Genomic DNA, 19,322 nt, shown 5'->3' with positions numbered 1-19,322 from the left:
AGAAAAAAATAATCTTAATATGCAAATTCTTGAAATAATTCTTAAGGAATGTAAATTTACAAAGTAAAAAGTAAATGATAAAATATTCTTTTAGAAGATTAACTTCATATTAGAATTAGTTTCACTTTTAATAAAGATATGTACCAATTACTAAAGGTTGATACACATATTCAGTTAACCATTTACGAAATGCAAATAAAATCAACATAATTAAATAACCTAAATATGTCTATATTTATTGTACTACATCCACTATTTACCCATCTGCGTATATAAAAGGCCACTTTCAATGACACTTGAGCAAATATTTTAAAATATTTATGATTTATTTATTAATTAATATATAAAATAGAAGCAAATAAGATAAAGAAATCACAATCTTAAATAATGATGAAGTCATTTTAAGGAAATATATGCTGAGTCTTTATTATCAACTGGGATAATAAAAGTTTACAATAATTAGATGTTAAACTTATCCCACTTAGTATATATGGAATTAACCGATCTAAATTTGAATAATTTGATATTATATATATCCCTATCATAAGTTTAAGATTATATTTTATTAGAGATGAATAAACTAAATATATAATATAAGACTTTCATATGTATTAACCATAAAACTATATTATTTAAGCAAAGATGCATTCTTTTATGTGTATATGGTATGTAAAAACTTAAAATTGAAATTAGAAGACTAATTAATTAATTGAAATTGAAATAACATCAAAATGGAAAATTATAAAAAAAGATATATCATAAGATAAGTGTCTGACTGAGAAATGAAAATAAGATAAGTGATCTAAGTGATTTTAATATTTTGTATTTGAGAAGTTGTTTGATAGAGGTTATAAAAGTTTAGGGTTTATGTGTCTTTGTTTTCCCTGTCTTGTTAGGGATGTATGGTTGTGTGTTTTTGAAATTGGGCAGCATATGGATGATGAGATTGATTGGATGCATTTAGGGTATGTGAGAGCATTAGAAAGAAGTGAGGCATGCATAGCAAGAGCAATAATAGTGAAAAAAAATCGTTATGATATCCATTCCAAAACGAAGCACAAATGATGGTAAATTTGATAAAGTTGATTTGTATTCTTTCATGAGAAGGGAATGCAATTAAAAGGGTATTAAATTTGTGTGGTATTAGGATAATGATTCCTTTAGATGATAGCAAGAATGGTCCCTTAGAGTCAAGCCAGAAAGAAAGCTAGCTGCTACTGAAATCGACTTTGTTGTCTATTTGCGTGACCTCTGGCTGGTGGAATATAGTTAACTACGTCTTATCACTCCCAGGAAAGAAAATGACACCCATCCTCAAATATCTCATACCCTTTTCAGATTCAATCACACCTACCTCACTGCATTTCAAAATTTTCTTATTGCTCTCATCTGGGTATCTGTCATCAAAGTGAAAATGTTTTGCTGATGCAGCAGCTTATATGTCATTTGATCTTTCTTCACTTCTCCTATCATCTCTGCTTGTTAATTAATTAGTCTTGAATTATTATTATTATTATTATTAATCTGATATTACGTCATCTTGAACTTTTGATGTGCGCATGTCGAATTGATTATGATTAAGTAAGGTGGAGTGTCAGATTTTGTGCAGATGATGAGGTATACTTGAATTATCTGTGTGAATTTATTTGTACTGGTTTTGTAGTGGAAAAAGAAAAAGGGTAGCTTATCCTGAGATATGGGTTGTACGAGTCAATGACATTTTTAGAAGTGAGAAAATAGGGAAACAAAAATTGACAGCACCAAAACTAGTCCCGGATAATCATGGAGTCTCATGGCATCACAACCCAAATATCCATTTAATAACATTAAGGTTTAAGATAATGTGATAAGATTAAGTAATTAAATAGGCGATGCATCAACATCCACTACCACTCCTTTCATCATACCTCTCTCCCAAGACAGTAATAACATCATCATCATCATCATACGTGAACGGATATCATTAATAAAATAATCATTAACTTAATCATAATTAATTTTTCAATACTAATTACTACTTTTTACTTGACATAGTATAAGACAAATATCATCATGTAGAATATTTTCTGAGAAAAAAAAAAATTCGTTTTCATATTACGTTTGTATATCACGTTGGAACAAAATTCATTAACTCACTTGGTGCGTGTAAACCAGAAAAGCTTCTCTAGCTAATAAGTTGCACATCGCATAGGACGTGGTGAAAATTATTTCATAACAAACAAATTAATATTGCATACTTTATATGTGTTTATTTGCTTATACACATGTTCCAACTCAATAAGATTCGTGGGGAATAATTCTGGGCAAAAGGATAAAGATGTGAGTGAGACAAACAACCTTCTAGCTAGGTTACATGCAGAGACGTGATCGAGAATTCGTTACCATATATGTTACACTTGGACAAAATAAAATCTTGCTACAATTCTGCTAACTGTAGTCAGTCACAATTCATCACACCCCAGATGAAAATAAAACCAATGAAAATGAAATCAATATTTATGTATATATCAAGCTCTTAAGAACAATACAGAAATACATTGACAGACACTACTTTTGTTTTTTTAATTCACATATATGAATCCTAAATCAAGGTATATGATCTACACAAAGCTCATTAATTTGTATCCTAAATCAAGGTATACATATAACTGCTGAATTGAAATCTTTCTTCTCTTTTGAATATTTGTACATGAAGAGCACACCACCATTTTTATTTACATACCAATAAAACAAGCAAATATCTATATATACGTATAAAGCTATATTTAATTTTAGCTAAAAATATCCCATGGCCTCACCTTTAGCGTTGTTATTGCCTGCAGCTACCTCCAATGGTTGAACAAGTTCATTCGATGAGGCCCATCTAATTGATCAGACTCTAACAACTGCTTCCAAGTTCCTAACAACCAAAATCTCAATATCCCATTAAAATCTTTACAATCTAATTGGCATCATCAAGAGAGTGTATATACTGTAACCAGCTGAGGATCACATCATATATCCTTCTTATAGTAATTCAACATCTCCTTGTTCATCAATAATTAAATAAACCTGAAATATTTTTCTAAGCATACCAATTCATTCCTGGTATTTGATATGTTGTCCTAAGAAGTCCATCGCCTATGGATCCCAACATAGATTGCTGGTGCAATGAAGGGGTTTGAGGGAGCTGGTTAAGCAGAGTGACAATTGAGGTGGCAGTGCCATTATCTTGATCAGTTCTCACAACACTTCCGTGATTGTTGTCCCCACTTTCCAAATTCAACCTCTTGTTGGATGATGAGGTGCCAGCCAAATCCTCATCATTCCAATACAGCGACGACAGTGTTCTTTTACAAGTGTTGGAAGAGTGAGTCATGGTTGGCACAAAAGGAAGCTCTGCCTTGGAGTTTGAGGCCCCCATGCCACCAGCTGTAGTACCAGTCGTACTTGTGTTCATCACTGATCCGTTACCTATCATCATCCCTTCCAACAGGTTCTGGTCATTTTCCAGCAATGCACTGCTGTAGCCTGTTGACATCTTTGAAAGATGATGATGATGGTGATGATACCTCCCACTCATGTGACCCACGTTGATCGAAGGAGGAATCCCTCCAATCATGTCTTCCATTGAATCTTCCCTGTCATGCTCCATCGGAGACCTGTGCGTATTGCTCTTCTTGTAGATTCGGCACAGCACCCAATCATCAAGCTAAACAAACACATATCCAAAAGCACAACATTCAGAAACCCAGAAAAGGGACAGAGAAAAAGGCAACATAATATTTAATTCCTCAACCAAACACAGATAAAGTTTCTCAAATCCGCACATGGTTAACATGTACAATATTTTGATCAAAAATATTTATTTTACACATATTATATAGAAGAAACTCCAATACTGATGATTGAAGAACAGCATCTGAATAAACTGTATCCATCAAAGTAAAACATTTTCATACGGACATTCAAGACAAATCCATCATATCACCACATCTAAGATATCATATTAAGAAATAGATGATGTGATAAAATGATGAAATTCTGTTGAAGGTGTGACATGTGTATATAAATCAAATTGTGGTGAATTACCCTTAGAGAGTTTTTCTTGTTGCCCAAGTCACAGCCAGGAGGCCTATTGTTAGGCTTGTTATCAGCAAGCCTATACTCATGCATGATCCAATTAGTTTTGATTCCTCTTGGGGGCTTCCCTCCATAGAAAACCAAAGCCTTTTTCACTCCAACCTTCTGGGTTCCCCCAGAGGTTAACACGGGCTTATCGGTTCCAGTGGCCTTCCAATACCCAGAAGTGGCCGCCCTGTTTGGCCTCGCACCGTTCGGATACTTCCTGTCCCTCGGACTAAAGAAGTACCACTCCTGCTCCCCAAACGTGGCCTTAGCTGGCAAAGCATAAGAAAAAAAGAAAAATTCAAAAGAAAAACAAAATCAATACGAAAAAGAAAACAAACCCATTTCGGTTTTGAACGTAAAGTGTGAGTCTTTGTATTCCTTGGATGAATTGCAATTACCGGGTAGCTCCCATGGATCGAACTTGTAGAGATCAACCTCAGCGATTATGGCGACGGGAAGAGGAACCGAAGCTGCTTTTTTCTTGAGGTAGTGAACGACGAGCTCCTCGTCGGTGGGGTGGAAGCGGAAGCCAGGTGGCAATTGCGGCTGGTGTTGTGAACCGGTGGAAGAGTCGGTGCTCTCCATGGTGAGCGAATCAAAGCTGGGGTCTGTGTTTGTTATGGTTGTTTTGTTTTCACTAGGATGGGTTCTTTCAAGTGGTGGTTATGTTATGGCCATGGCTTCCACAGAAAACATGTTATTAGTTGGGACGAAATGTTTTGTTTTTGCTACCCCACATAAGGGTGAGGCCCATGTTTTATATTGGTACGGGAGAAGGAAGCATCCAGTGCGGAAGGGTCTACGGAAGCATCCAATGGATTTACCCAGTGGAGTGAGGTGGCGGCGCGTGTGTGGAAGAAAGGTGGGTGTGTGATGATGACGTGAACTGGAATTCTGGCCGTTGACAGGTTGACACATGGGATTCTAAATGAAGGAGGGGTTGACACGTGGGTGTGGTGTGCAGTTTGTTTTTATAATTATTATTATTGTGTGGTTTTTTTTCACTGATGGTGATTTTAATTGTACTTTGTGTTATGGAAGAAAAAGTGTGGAGTGGAATGATAAGTGTGAGGTGTGGTGGTGAAGATAAGATTTTAGTCTCTGCTTTTGTTGGAGTCACCAATCCATTTCTAACAAGAAAATTACCATGCTAATCACGTGGGACCCATCCCATAATCCCACTTCCTACCTCCAACCATGCGAATGGTAAGTAAGAATAATACATCTTATTTTTACATCTTTTCTCAGCCACACTATTTTATTCTTCTCAATTTTTAATCATATATCTTTCTCTACCATGAAATCTAATTAAGGCTTGGGAGTCTTTCTTTTCACACATTAAATTATTAATTCTTTTTCGTTTCTATAGACTAAACTTAATATATTACTATATGAGTATATATTCCACTTATGCTAATTAAACCCTCATTACTTACTATTAGTACTATAGGGGTTTGTGTTAAAAGGGAAACACTGATTTAATTTATTATATTTTGGTATTTCCTATTTAATATTAGGATTTAAATCATATTGATAAATCCTACGAAAAACAATGATGTCGATCAAAGTCCACCACATTCTAAGAAAAATTGAAAATCATATATAAAAACACAGGGCTTGCTGTTCCTAGTCAATAATTAATTTCACTCATTTAACTTCAACTACAATATTCAACATGGTGATATACTGATTAATTATAGTCAGAAGAGATTACGGGTCTCAAATTCTATGTATATAATTAGAAACTTATTAATTGCTTAATTAATTTTACGAGTGAAAATTGGAAACCCAAGAAACTGTTTGTTCAAGGAAACATGAGTTCATCAAAATCTTACACACAAATATGTTCTCAGTTTTGTCTTTTTTTTTATTACCTATATACCAAATCGTAACACGTTTATCTGTTTCTTTAGATGTTATTCAATTTTTTTTATTTGATATTACATTTTCAAAAATATTTACGCATACAAATACTAAGGATTAATTTCATTTGAAATGTAAATATTGTTTTCGTATGGAGTTTAACGGTCTCCCGCAATACTGTGGAATGATTTTACACGGTTAATTAATTAAAAAGTATTAAAATTATTTAAAAGTCATCAAATTTATTCTACAGTACTTTATAATGAGAGATAGGTGTTGGTATGAAATTTAAAACTAAATTAATGTCTTGCAGTGTAGTTTGTAATAATTTTTAATTTCATTATATAAAATTTCTTTTTTATAATAATTATATACTATAATTAAAAGTTTAAAATAAAAAAAAAATTAACGTTAATTTTGATATAATATGTTTAGTACTTTTGATATTAATAAGGCATTGTGTGACGAGAGCATAATGTCATTAGCAATTGTGTAATTGAAATTTGTAGGATGGGTTTGACTAAGGCAGAGAGAGGATAAAGACAAAAGAAAAATGGAGATTTGGAATAGCAGAAGAAGCAAATGATGCAATGAAGATAGTGAAAATAATAAAGAGTTATTTTTTTGAGAGAGAAAAGAAGAGATAGTTAGAGTATGATGTGGGGCCCAGATGCTGATTCTATGACCGACCAGAGGGTCCTACTATCACTAACCTGACACACACAAGGTGGTGACTACTTCAACTTAGGGTCAAAATATCTAACAACTTTTTTATTTTTTTTTCTTTTGATCAACGATTCATTATTAAAATAAAATTTCTCTCTTTTAATAAATTATTTATACATGCATAAGAATTTGAATTTCTGATAATATGTTTAACAAATTCAAGTTTTTTCATTGATGTTAAACACGTTGATTGGATAAGCTAATTACTTTTATTATTATAGTTGAAGGGCAAACTCCTTCAATGTGAATGAGAATGTCTTTGTATATGAAAACAATGTGATTAAAAAGAGGGAGACATGATAACATAATCAACATAAATGCATGATGACATTTTATCATCTTTATGAAGGAAAATAAAAAAAAAAGGAAGAAATAAAATAAAACTTCAATTTAGTTGATAACAAAATAGAAAATAAAAATATACCGAACAAAATCTCATCCATTTAAAAGTTAATTATTCTTTAAATTCTTTACTTAACCACACTAGCTTTTTATTTATTTTATTTGGATTAAGAAACAAAAAATGTAAACTATGTGACTTTAAAGTGATGCGGGATTTTTTTAGCATATCAAAATGGTTAAACGATAAGTGATATACGTGGTTTGAAACTTCTTTTTTTGTTACGTTACAAAATGATATGTCGTAACCTCAATTTGAGGTTAATGATAATTTATTTACATTATTTTTTCTTGACCACAAAAGATTTTTTTAATAAAGAAATTATGAAAAATTACCACGTCCAACATATCGTATAAGTTTATCATACAAATTTTATGGTTGTCAAAAATGTTCAACTTCCAATAGGATACATAAAGCCAACAATTAACGTGATAACATGGAAAATGATATTTTAACACCATTTTTTGACACTATTTTGACACTGCACATGTGTTAAAATGTAATTGGATGATTTCAAATTAAAAAAGTTGAGGCAGAGGTATATTTGGAAGAGAAAAACCAAAGTTTGTTTTTTTAATTTGAAATCATCCAACCACATTTTGACACGTGTGCAGTGTCAAAATGATGTCAAAAAATGGTGTTAAAACATTATTTTCCTAACTTAATTGACCAAGATATAACATCACCCTTTGGTTTAATAGCCAATTTAGTCCCCACTTTGGTTGAAAAATCTCAATTTAGTCTCTCGTTATAAAAATGTTTTAAATTAGTCCTAACTTTTAAAATAGTGGGTCAGATTAGTCCCTTCTGTTAAATATAAGTTAACAAAGTTAATGGATGATGACGTGGCACAACTTAAAGCTAACATGTCAAATTATGTCTGTCTATGCATTAGGCCGTGTTTGTTAATCAGTGTTTTGATTAAAAAAAATGGTCTCTTTAATTTGGGGAAAATCTGGTACATTAGGGCATGCTGCGAAGTGCGAAAAGAGAAGGTATCGGTATCGCGAACAAACACAGAACAAAAATCGTGTAGCTAGGGGAGATTTTTCATTTGTGCGAAACAAGAGAGAAACGTTATCGCGAACACAAAGATTGTGTAAAGACCATTCGAGGGGAGATTTGGACACGCATTTTCAGAGATTGAGTTGGTGGGTATTACGAAGTCAGCTTTCGAAGGTGCGTTTATAATGGGTTGTGATTCTGATTTGTGTTTTGTTGTTTTCGCCGTGGTCCCTCATTAGTTTTGATTTTTGTATGGTGTCCCCCATTATGTGGGCATTTGCTTTGTTTCTGTTGCAGCATTGTGGTTGTGGTCCCCCTGATAGTGTGTGGTCCTGTGTTGCAGAATTTGTTTTGTTTTATGTGTTAATTGTGCTTTTGCTTTGTTTATTGTGTTAATTGTGCTTTTGCTTTGTTTATAAAAATTATGTTTATGTTTTGTTTATTTCTTAGATAACTTTTGGGTTAAGCATGTTAAGCATAAATTAACTGTGAGCAATTTATGTTTTAGATAATATGGCCAACTCAGACATCAAAGTTGTGTTTCATCATGGGGTAAATTTGAGAATAATGGGACATTTAGATACAACTATGGTCAAACCACAACTTTAAAAATAGACCCTGATAGATGGAGTTATTTTGAAATATTAGCTATTCTTAAGGAGATGGGTTATGTAAATGTAAAAGAGTTGTGGTATTCATTGGGTTGTGGTCCTGTGTTAGAAGATTGTTTGGAACCTTTATCTGATGACAAAGGTGCTTGTCATGTGGTCAATATTGCTATGTTGAATGGTGAAGCTCACCTTTATGCTATACACATGGTGTGTGAGCCTGAGTATGTTTTGGAGTTGGAGGCAGTGGGTACTGTAGAGCCTCAAGTAGAAGCTGAATTAGAAGTAAAGACAAATGCAGTGGGTGATGTATAGGGTGTGGTAGAAGTACAAACAGAGACAGCAAATGATGGTGTGGAGGCACATGTTCAGGCTGATGTAGAGGGGCAGGTAGAAGTAGAGGGTGAGGTAGAGGGACATGAGGATGCTGAAGAGGATGGGTCTGAAGAGGATTATTGTCTGACCATGGAGATGAAGTTGAATTTGATATATTTGAACCTACTAACCAAGTAGAGGTTACTGGACCTAGGGGTTTATCTGATAGTGATTGGGAATCTGAGACTTTGAACAGTGTTGTGGAAAGTGATAACACAGATGATGATAGGGATGGGTATGGGGATTTTGGTGTTTTCTCAATGCCCAAAAGTATGGAACAGTATAAATGGGAAGTGGGGACGTACTTCCTCGAAAAAAAAGATTTTATAGAAGCTATAAAGACGTATGGAGTAGAGAATGGTAGGAAATTGAAAGTTTATAAAAATGACAAGAGAAGAGTCCGTGTCAAATGTTCTGGGGCAAAAGGGAAATGTCCATGGAATGCATATTGTGCATATAAGACAGTTGAAAAGACGTGGCAGCTAAGGAAAATTGTAGACAAGCACACATGTAGTAGAGAATTTAACATTCGTTTAATGACATCAAAATGGTTGAGTGGGAGGTTAGAGAAGACGATAAAAGAGAATCCCAATATTAATCTGTATAACATTCATAACAAAGTTTCTAAGAAGTGGAACATTGGTGTGTCTCCATCTACAACATGTAGGGCAAAAACAATTGCTATTAAACAAATAGAAGGTGATTTTAAAGAACAGTATAAAAGAGTGTATGACTATGCCAATGAGTTGCTTCGGTCAAATCCTGGTTCAACTGTCAAAGTTCATGTTGAACCTAATGAGGAAACTCGAATATTCAAGAGACTATACGTGTGTTTGAAGGCCTGTAAGGACAACTTCGTGTCATGTAGGCCTATTATAGGTTTGGATGGTTCTTTCTTAAAAGGAAAATATGGAGGTGAGTTGTTAACTGCAGTTGCAAGAGATGGGAATGACCAAATGTGTCCATTGGCATATGCTGTTGTGGAGGTGGAGAATGAGGACAATTGGGGATGGTTTTTAGAATTGCTCATTGATGATCTTGGTGGTGTGGAGCTTTCTTCAAAAATTACATATGTTTCAGATCAACAAAAAGTGAGTAACTTACACCATTATTTTTTTTTCTTTCAAACCTTCATCTATTTTATATGAACTTGTATACCTTTATGTTTTTAGTTTATAGGGACTTTTACCAGCATTACAAGAACTTCTCCCTGGTGTGGAACAAAGGTTTAGTGTGCGCCACATTTATGCCAATTTAAGGAAGAGGTTTCCTGGGCAAATTCTAAAACGTCTATTATGGAAGGCAGCAACATCAACACACCCTCAAGCATGGGAGGCAACGATGAGAGAAATTAAAGATGTGAATCCAGATGCCTTTAAATACTTGGTAACCATTCCACCGAGGTTTGTCAATCTAGATGCCTTTAAATCAATTTTTGATATTTAATCTTGTTTGTTCTCTCAACTGATATATTTTACTTCTTATTTGTTTAAGTAGATTTTGGTCACGGTCAAGGTTTACAGGGCAAGCTATTTGTGACACCTTAGTGAATAATATGTCTGAAGCCTTTAACAGTGTAATATTACATGCAAGAGGTAAGCCCATCATCACAATGATGGAAGAAATTCGTTTGTATCTCATGAAGAGGTGGGCAACAAATAGACAAAAAATAACTACATCTGAATCTTCTCTTTGCCCAAAGATTAAAAACAGATTTGAAAAGGAATTGCAGTTGACTAAATATTGGATACCAAGGTATGAGCAGATGAGTACATTAGTTTAAATATTTGTTTATGTTTATGTTTTAAATATTTGACTGTAAATATTGATTTAAATTGGTTATCATTGCAGTTGGTCAGGACTGAGAATCTTTGAGGTGAGACACACTTCAATGATTAGTGAGAAGTATGTGGTTGACATAGATAAATTTGAATGTAGTTGTAGAAAGTGGACATTAACAGGCATCCCATGTTGTCATGCACTAGCTGCCATGACCTTTTTGAACATCAATGGACAAGACCACGTCCCACATTGGTTTACAAAGTCAACATACCAAGAAACATACACTCCAATCATATACCCAGTGAACGATCCTGAAATATGGGAAATAACATCTCATCCTGATGTTTTGCCTCCACCTAAAAGGGTGTTACTTGGAAGACCAAAAAAAAAAAGAGAAGGCTAAAGGCTTGGGAGTTAAAGAAGGATGACACACAACTTAAGCAAAATGGAACTCGTAAGAGATGTTCCATATGTAGACAGCTTGGTCACAAAAGAAATAGATGCCTACAAGCTCCTCTAACAAACCATAGTCAATCTCAATCAAGCCACCAACCTGACACCGAAGTTGAACAAACTCAGTGAACTGCAGGACCGGGTCAGCTTACTCATTGTGGATTAGAACAAACTTAGTCATCTAGAGTTTAGGACTGATTTAGATGTCACTTTATGTTACAGCCAAGTAATGGCTCTTTTGTAAACATTGAGATGTATTTGGAACTTAATTCTGATTTGGGTATCTTGTAATCTTGTATTTGGAACTACTGTTTATTTGATTATATATAAACTTCATTAAAAGAATGATTGAGTTAAGAAAATTTTAGGCAGTTCTTATCTCACACTGGTTATGATCAAATTACACTGAACTTACTAATTGTTACATAATCTCATCAATGTTTATCCAAACACAGGACATGCAGGTCACAAATAAGCTAGAGCTGGAAGTTTCATGTCAATGGGTATAGCTGTTTATGAACTGATTACAAAGAGAGATTGTTGAGGATAAGAAGACTTCATATATGGAAGCATACTATGATTGGTGAAAACTGATGCATATTTTATAGTGGCATGTTGTGACAGAAAATGTGCAGCCTTTTTATCTGGCATGTGGGAGCATATGGGTGGTGCTTCTGTCTTGTCAATTAGTTATGAACTTATTTTTGTATCACTTAGTTTGTGGGAAGAGAGTATGAAAATATTTGTTGCTAAATTATGCTTCAACTATAGACAACAAAGGTGTAAGCANCTAAGTTATCCTCATTTTCCTTACAAATATTAATTTCTTTCTTTCAATTCTATTATATTCGTCTAGTGCACTTTTTAATATATAGGCCAGTTCTTTCTTTTATAAAGAATAGGACATGATTATAAAGTATGCCATAAAGTAAGAAATATTTAATAATGTCCTTTATCAAATACAATAATAATGACTTAGACAAAAGACATGAAGTATGCCATAAAATAAGAAATATTTAAAATAGTGACCATGAAAAGATATGTCCTTGATGTAATATATGAAGCTGCATTTTTCCCCTGAAGCTGCAAACTGCTACATTTTATTCCAATAATTTTTCATGTGGATAATTTATTTGCGGCATTCAGTTGCACATCAAAGTCCAACTAGTATAGAATTGACATATTTTTGTGGTATTAGAAAGCATAGGAGAAGGCTGACATTTATCCTACTAGTATAGAATTACTTAAATTTGACAGTACAATTGGTTCATCTCTTGCATCAGTATCTCATCAATCTGATGAATGGAACTTCGGATTTAATTTCAATTCCAGTTCTGTGGGGGAAGACAATCATAGTTCAGAGGCACACTTGAAAGAATCAAAACCAAAATCAATCAGGCTGATAACAACATAAGCAATGCTTCCCCAACTAATATAAATGTCAATTCAGCTGTAAATTTGTTTTAATCAGAGGGTGCTATTACAAAACAAGAGGTACTGAATCAATATGATATCATATTTTATATCATATTCTATAGGTTTAAATTCTCGAAGAAGGATTTTCAATCTTGATTCTTGAGCTACTTTAATTTTATGAAAAAATTTCAGAAGTTTGTACAGAGAATCGTGGGGAAGCCTTGCCTCTGTCAATTTTTGGTTATGAGACACCACACACACACACACACACACACACACACAGATATATATATATATATATATATATATATATATATATATACTAGTAAGTCCTTTACAAAGAAAAATTCGTGTATTGTACCTATAAATCTAGTAATCTATTGGTCATTTTCAGCCTTGCAAATAGCTTGTCATCACTCATTATGACAGCAAATGAATCTCAACAAATCAGAAAGTAGAAAATATTGATACACATGCCTTAGAGGTCTAAGAAGAAATTTTTGGATATGCAGGGGAAACATCCATCTTAATTTCCTAGTGAAAAATCAAGGACAGTGAAGAATGATTTGAATCTACATTTAAACTTGTATTACCCAATAAAACTTATGATCTATATATCAGACAGGTATATTGAGATCATAAAATGAGACCATAAATTCAAATGCTTCAATTGAGATTTCTCATTCATTTCGAAACATCATATTACAACAATGCCAAAGTGTTCTTCGCATAAACTGTCTAATACAACACATCATAGACTTTTAAACAAAATACATAGAAGAATGATGTTAATAAACCCCATAAAACATAACATCCATGTTAACATCTTCTCCCTTTTCTGATAACCCATAACACATTTCTCCAAGCTATTAATCTTTCTCCTTTGCCTAACAATAGTACTACCAGCATCGTCTACATTATCTTCATTACGCCACTTAAAGAAATTGCATCCTTGAAATTCTTCATTTCTTGTCCGCTGTTCAAAGTATCCAAACACAAAAATTTCAATATTCAACAACACAATTTATCTCAAAAATTAAAATACAAACCTTGTAATTAGGACAACCCCAGAATTGTTTTCCCTCGTTCTTAACTGTTTTTGCCACTCTCACCACAACGACCTCTCCACAATGGCATATTGGGCTTCCAACGAATCCTCTGGATGAACCACCACGAGAGCCCCCCATGAGCAAGACGAACAACCTTGATTCAAAGACATTGCCAATTCAAAGCGAAACCCAAAGCGAGACAAATACGAACCATGAAGCACTAAGCCAAGAACTCTGAAAGAGGGTAGACCAACTCGGGAAGCACGAACCACCACCAAGCACTGTACCGTCTTCGCAATCTAAGAGAACCACCACCAAGCACTGTACAATGTTCGCAATCTAGGAGAACCACCACCAAGCATTGTTCCAAATCTGTTCTGTGTTTATTCGCGATACCTTCTCTTTTCTTTCTCACTTCGCAGCAGCTTGCCTTAATTGTACCAGATTTTCCCCAAATTAAAGAGACCAATTTTTTTAATCAAAACACTGATTAACAAACACGGCCTAATGCATAGACAGACATAATTTGACAAGTTAGCTTTAAGTTGTGCCACGTCATCATCCATTAACTCTGTTAACTTATATTTAACAGAAGGGACTAATCTGACCCACTATTTTAAAAGTTAGGACTAATTTAAAACACTTTTATAACAAGGGACTAAATTGAGATTTTTCAACCAAAGTGGGGACTAAATTGGCTATTAAACCTCACCCTTTTTAGCAATTGAGATTAATGTGGCCTAAACTCAATCTTGTCTTATATTAATAGTTGGTCATTTTTCAAAGTTCAAATAATGTGTTCTTTAATTGAGATCAAATCCAGTGTAAACAAATGGAATTAATTTTTTTCCTTCATTTTTCGTTTGATGTAGTTTTCATTTTTTTTACATATTTAATTTGATTTATATTTTGGTTAATTTAGTACTTTATCATGATTTCATCTAAATTGTTAATGAGAGAATGTATATGATAGACAATTTCTATAACACTATGATATTTTATTTGAGGTGTGCATTGTGATATGACCCCTCTATTCTTATTCATAGACGTTAGGGTTCTATGAACTCATGATTGTTAGAGATGCCACTACTGCCATCGACAATCCCAAAGAGAAGCTCTCCAACCTTAGAAAAGTTCAACTATCCGAAAGAGAAGCTCAACAACCTCAGAGAGAAGCTCAACAACCCTAGAGAAATATTTTCAGCATATTGAGAGAAATGATGATGAATTAAGAAGAAGAATGAAATATGTAATGGTAAAAAACGATGATGATAATGATTGGGTTTATTGTGAAGATGAAAAATAGAATGAATGAAGGGAATAATAGAGGTAGAAAATCAAGATTGATGAATAAAGTGTGTGTGAGAAAGATGATTGTTGATAACGGAAAGGAATTGAGAAGTGATGGTTTTTGTGTGGGCTTTTTGAAAAAAAAAATTGATTAGGGAAGGGGTTGAAAAAAATTCGATGCAAGATTAGGGATTTCACGTGCACGAGGGTTTCACAATTTGCGTTCATAGTGGAGGTCGAGCAGTAGCTACGTGCTCGAGGTGGATTCATGTTTCACGATGATTTGATGAGGCATATCTAGCAGGTGCATGGTTGTTCGAAGATGGAACTGTGATTTTGGTGCAAATTTGTTTATGTCTTGCGGTGGTGGTGGACTAGGGATGACAACGGATCGGGTCGAGCACGGATAGTGCCTACCCGCAACCCGAACCACCGGATAAAATTCTACCCACTATCCGCCGGGTACCCGTTTAAAAAATACTCGCGGGTACCCGCGGATAACCGCAAAAAAAAATAAAATATTTTATACATTTTAAAATAAAAAATTTAAATAAAATTACAAAATATATATAATATAATATTTCTTAAATTTAATATAAATTAAAATTTAATTTTAATTAATTTTAACCTAATAAAATATAATTTTATTTAATTTTTAGTTAAATTTAAGTAAAAAAATATATAAATTATTTTTTTTTATTATTTTTTCGGGTAATGGGTACCCGCGGGTCGGGTAGTATACTACCCGTACCCGACCCGTTTAGAAGCAGGTATTAAAATACCCGCTACCCGTTACTCGCGGGTAGTAAATATCTGCGGGTAGTAACTACCTGCCGCAAATTTTACTGGCGAATACCCGTGCCCGCAGATTTTTTTGCCATCCCTATGGTGAACCATGGTGTTTACAATTGACATAGACCACATAAGCAAAAATTGCACTGTTCATTCAAATAGTGCTATTGAGATTGTTGATAGGGCGAGCACTGGTTTAGCTGAACCCACAATCTCAGTAATATCTGAGTTTTTTTATGATGACAACGCATAATTAATAACACATGTGTATTATGTGTTACATGTTCTATGCTTACATGTTATATGCTTATATGAGAACATGATTGTGTTGTTGCTGTGTTATTTGTTACATTTCACTATGTTATATATGTGATTTTATACAAGAATGCATGACACATGTTTCTGGATAAGAAAAACCACAAGCACTAATGTTGAATTTTAATTGTGTGGCAAAACAACAATTTTCAAGTCGATTTCATTATGGGGTGAGTAGATTAAAACTCGTGTATTTGCACAAACCTTTTTCAAAGTGTTTTGTGAGATTTTTCAAAGAGAAAGTTTTTCAAAACTATGATTTACATTGTTACACATGCGTGTTGCATTCAACTAAGTTTGTTACTGTTTTGAAATTCTGTTAATGCTTGATATAGCTGTCTAACGGTCATACTTTTAAATATGTTGAATAAGCATTAAATGTCATTTGACTGCATTAATTGCGAATTCAATTAATTTCTTTGACTGCTGCTAATTATTATAACATAATTGTTATATTCGACTGCATTAGTAGCATAGTCGATTAAAATGCGTCAGAGATGTGTTATAGTATAAATTGACGTGAATTTGATTTCTGTAAAGACTTTTGTGATTCTAACATTTTCATATTCTATTGTAGAAAGTTTGATTCTTATAGAAAGAGGATAAACTCCAAGAAAACAAGATTAACCATAGTGATAATCTCCTTGTGAGTTCTTGAAGAACAAGGTTGCTGTGTTTTCAAAGTCTGATCTATCTGCACATATAGGTGTCTTCTACAAGATCAGGTTCTACAATCTGCTGAAAATTGGGTTGTGTTCCCTGTTGTGATTATAGGAAGAAGAACAATGGTGTTCTTGACTTTAAGGGTGACTCAAAAGGGACAGACTGTAGGAGAGGGGATTCTTGCTGCTAGTCTAGTTATGTACTGCCTATATTTTGATTAGAGGGTTAGAAAAGTGTTTTATATTTTTGACGTGAGGTCTCTATAAAAGCGTTGTTCTAAAAACCTCGATCATTATAGTGCATTTGCTTCTCGTGGTTGGAAGAACACTGGATGTAGGCAGGTTGGCCGAACCAGTATAAAAAGCAGTGTTTGAATTTTCTAATCCCTACTCTTTTACATTTAATCGACTTTATACTGTGCTCATTCGATTAAGTTTCCATTGCATGAGAAAGTCTTTTACCTTGCGTTTCAAGAAAGCTTTAAAGGCATCACCTTTTGCGAAAAATATTTTAAAAGACTTTGCTTTTGCGTTTCACCAATCCAGCCCCTCTTGGTGTGAGAAATTAAGCCATTATATTTTGACAATTGACACCAAAGCTGGTTTTCATAAAATATTTGAAAAACTAGACGATTACTATTTTCGTTAAATCGACTGATCTTGGAAAATGGCTTTCAATTCTCAGACCTTTGGTGAAGGTGCTTCGACAAATAGACCACTGATAACAGTTGAAAAAACGTTATTTTTATAATTAATTTTGATACTTAATGCACCATATTTGACTTAGAAATTTGCTTGGACTCATGAGTTTGCTTTAGTTTTGTGAATAAGAGAGTTGAGGATATGCTTTATGATTTTATCACTAAATTCCCTTGATTTTGTAGGTTATTAGAATGAATTGAAAGAAGAGTTAAAGTATCAAATGCTTGGAGTGCATAAAAGTCAACTAGTCAACCAGAAAAGTCAACCAGTCAACCAAAAAAGTCAACAATCAACTAAAAAAGTCAACAGTCAACCAGAATGCTGAAAAGTCAACCAGAGTGCAGTTTCAGTATCGTAGGTGGCGCTGAGCGCTAGTTTTCTCGCCAATTTTTCACTGTTTTGCGCCTGATCGCCACCGCTGGGCACCATTCTGAGTGTCACACCTATCGTTGAGCGGTACTGTAGCGCTGAGCGCCATTTTCGTGGGCCTGGGCTAGTTTTTCTGTTATTTTTATGATCTATTTAAAGACCCAAACACCCTAGAGAATGTATCTTCTGGCAGAAGGAGACGCAAAAAAACACTTTTCACCCCTTGGAGGCGGGTTTTGGATGCGGAAGCTCCACTCTACAAGTTCTTGGGTTTGTCTTTTCATTCTTTTCATTAATTTCATCTAGTTTCACCATGTCTATGGTGAACTAAACCTCCATTGTTGTTGGGGAAACGATGTAATCCTTTGAAACTCTCATATATTGAATTGATGCTTTATTCATATGCTTTATTTCATTAATTGTTAGAGTTTTTCCTCTATTCTCTGTGCATGCTTTGTTTAACTTATTCAATGGCGTGATCTTTGATTTTATCTTTATGGACACATACGGGTAAATATAGACATGGGGGAATTCTCTCGACAACAATATTACCTAGACATAGGGATAGGAGGACCGCCTTTAAGCTTCTGTGCGAATGTAATGCATGAACAATTGCTAAGGAGACAAGACATTGTAAACTAGTAATTAGGAGTAGGCTCTCTTTACCAAGACATTGAGATTAGGGTAAATTAGAAAGTGACATTGACATTAATGAAAAAGTAGAATTCGTAAATATATGAGAGTGGATTAGGATAAGTCGGAAACCCCAACAACACAATTCATCCATATCATTCAACTGTCAAATAATCAACCTTGCATGCATATTTAATTTTCTTTTTGCATTCTAAACACCAAATTTTCATTATTCAAGTCTTAAATAATCAACAAATCACATGAAAGTCTAGGCCGATGAGTCTCTAGGGAAACAATACTTGGTCTTACCACTTATTATTACTTGATACGATTCGTACGCTTGCTGGAGTCTTAACAACCACCACTATTTGCTGGAGAAAGGAGTTTGGGATGCAACTTTAAACGGTCCATATGAGCCCACTCATGTTTTAAATGGAAAAGTTGTTTTGAAAAATTTTTCTGAGTGAACTCAAGATGAGAACCATAGAGCTCAATATGATGTTAAGGCTAGAAATGTGATTGCATCAGCACTAACAATCTATGAATACTTCAGGATATCATAATGCAAGATTGCCAAAGAGATGTGGGAAGCCCTTGAAGTCACACATGAAGGAGAAAATGAAGTAAAGAGAGCCAAAAAGAATTCTCCCATACAAGAATATGAGTTGTTTAGAATGGAAGCGGGAGAGACTATCTATGAAGTACAAAAGCGATTCAAACACATAGTTAATCACCTCATGGCTCTTGGAAAAGTGTTTGACAAGGAGGAAAT

At 34.1% G+C, this 19,322-nt stretch overlaps 2 protein-coding genes across 2 annotated transcripts; one reads left to right on the top strand and one right to left on the bottom strand.

Annotated features, from left to right (window-relative positions):
- Positions 1–2,618: 2,618 nt before the first annotated feature.
- Positions 2,619–4,825, bottom strand: LOC106763825 (NAC transcription factor 56). Its single transcript, XM_014647981.2, has 4 exons — positions 4,509–4,825; positions 4,072–4,379; positions 3,075–3,691; positions 2,619–2,899 (listed from the first exon to the last, which is right to left on the bottom strand). Exons 1-4 carry the CDS (start codon positions 4,693–4,695, stop codon positions 2,872–2,874), a joined length of 1,140 nt encoding a protein of 379 aa, XP_014503467.1. The 5' UTR covers positions 4,696–4,825; the 3' UTR covers positions 2,619–2,871.
- Positions 4,826–8,766: 3,941 nt separating this feature from the next.
- On the top strand, positions 8,767–17,037 carry LOC106763564. Its single transcript, XM_014647735.1, has 8 exons — positions 8,767–8,979; positions 9,028–9,152; positions 9,284–10,178; positions 10,267–10,490; positions 10,585–10,842; positions 10,939–11,233; positions 16,845–16,909; positions 16,959–17,037. Exons 1-8 carry the CDS (start codon positions 8,767–8,769, stop codon positions 17,035–17,037), a joined length of 2,154 nt encoding a protein of 717 aa, XP_014503221.1.
- The last annotated feature ends 2,285 nt before the right edge of the window (positions 17,038–19,322 follow it).

Source organism: Vigna radiata, chromosome 6 (assembly GCF_000741045.1).
Source record: "Vigna radiata var. radiata cultivar VC1973A chromosome 6, Vradiata_ver6, whole genome shotgun sequence".
Lineage (NCBI taxonomy): Eukaryota > Viridiplantae > Streptophyta > Magnoliopsida > Fabales > Fabaceae > Vigna > Vigna radiata.
Note: the sequence above shows the minus strand (reverse complement) of the source record. Positions and strands in the feature narration are given on the sequence as shown.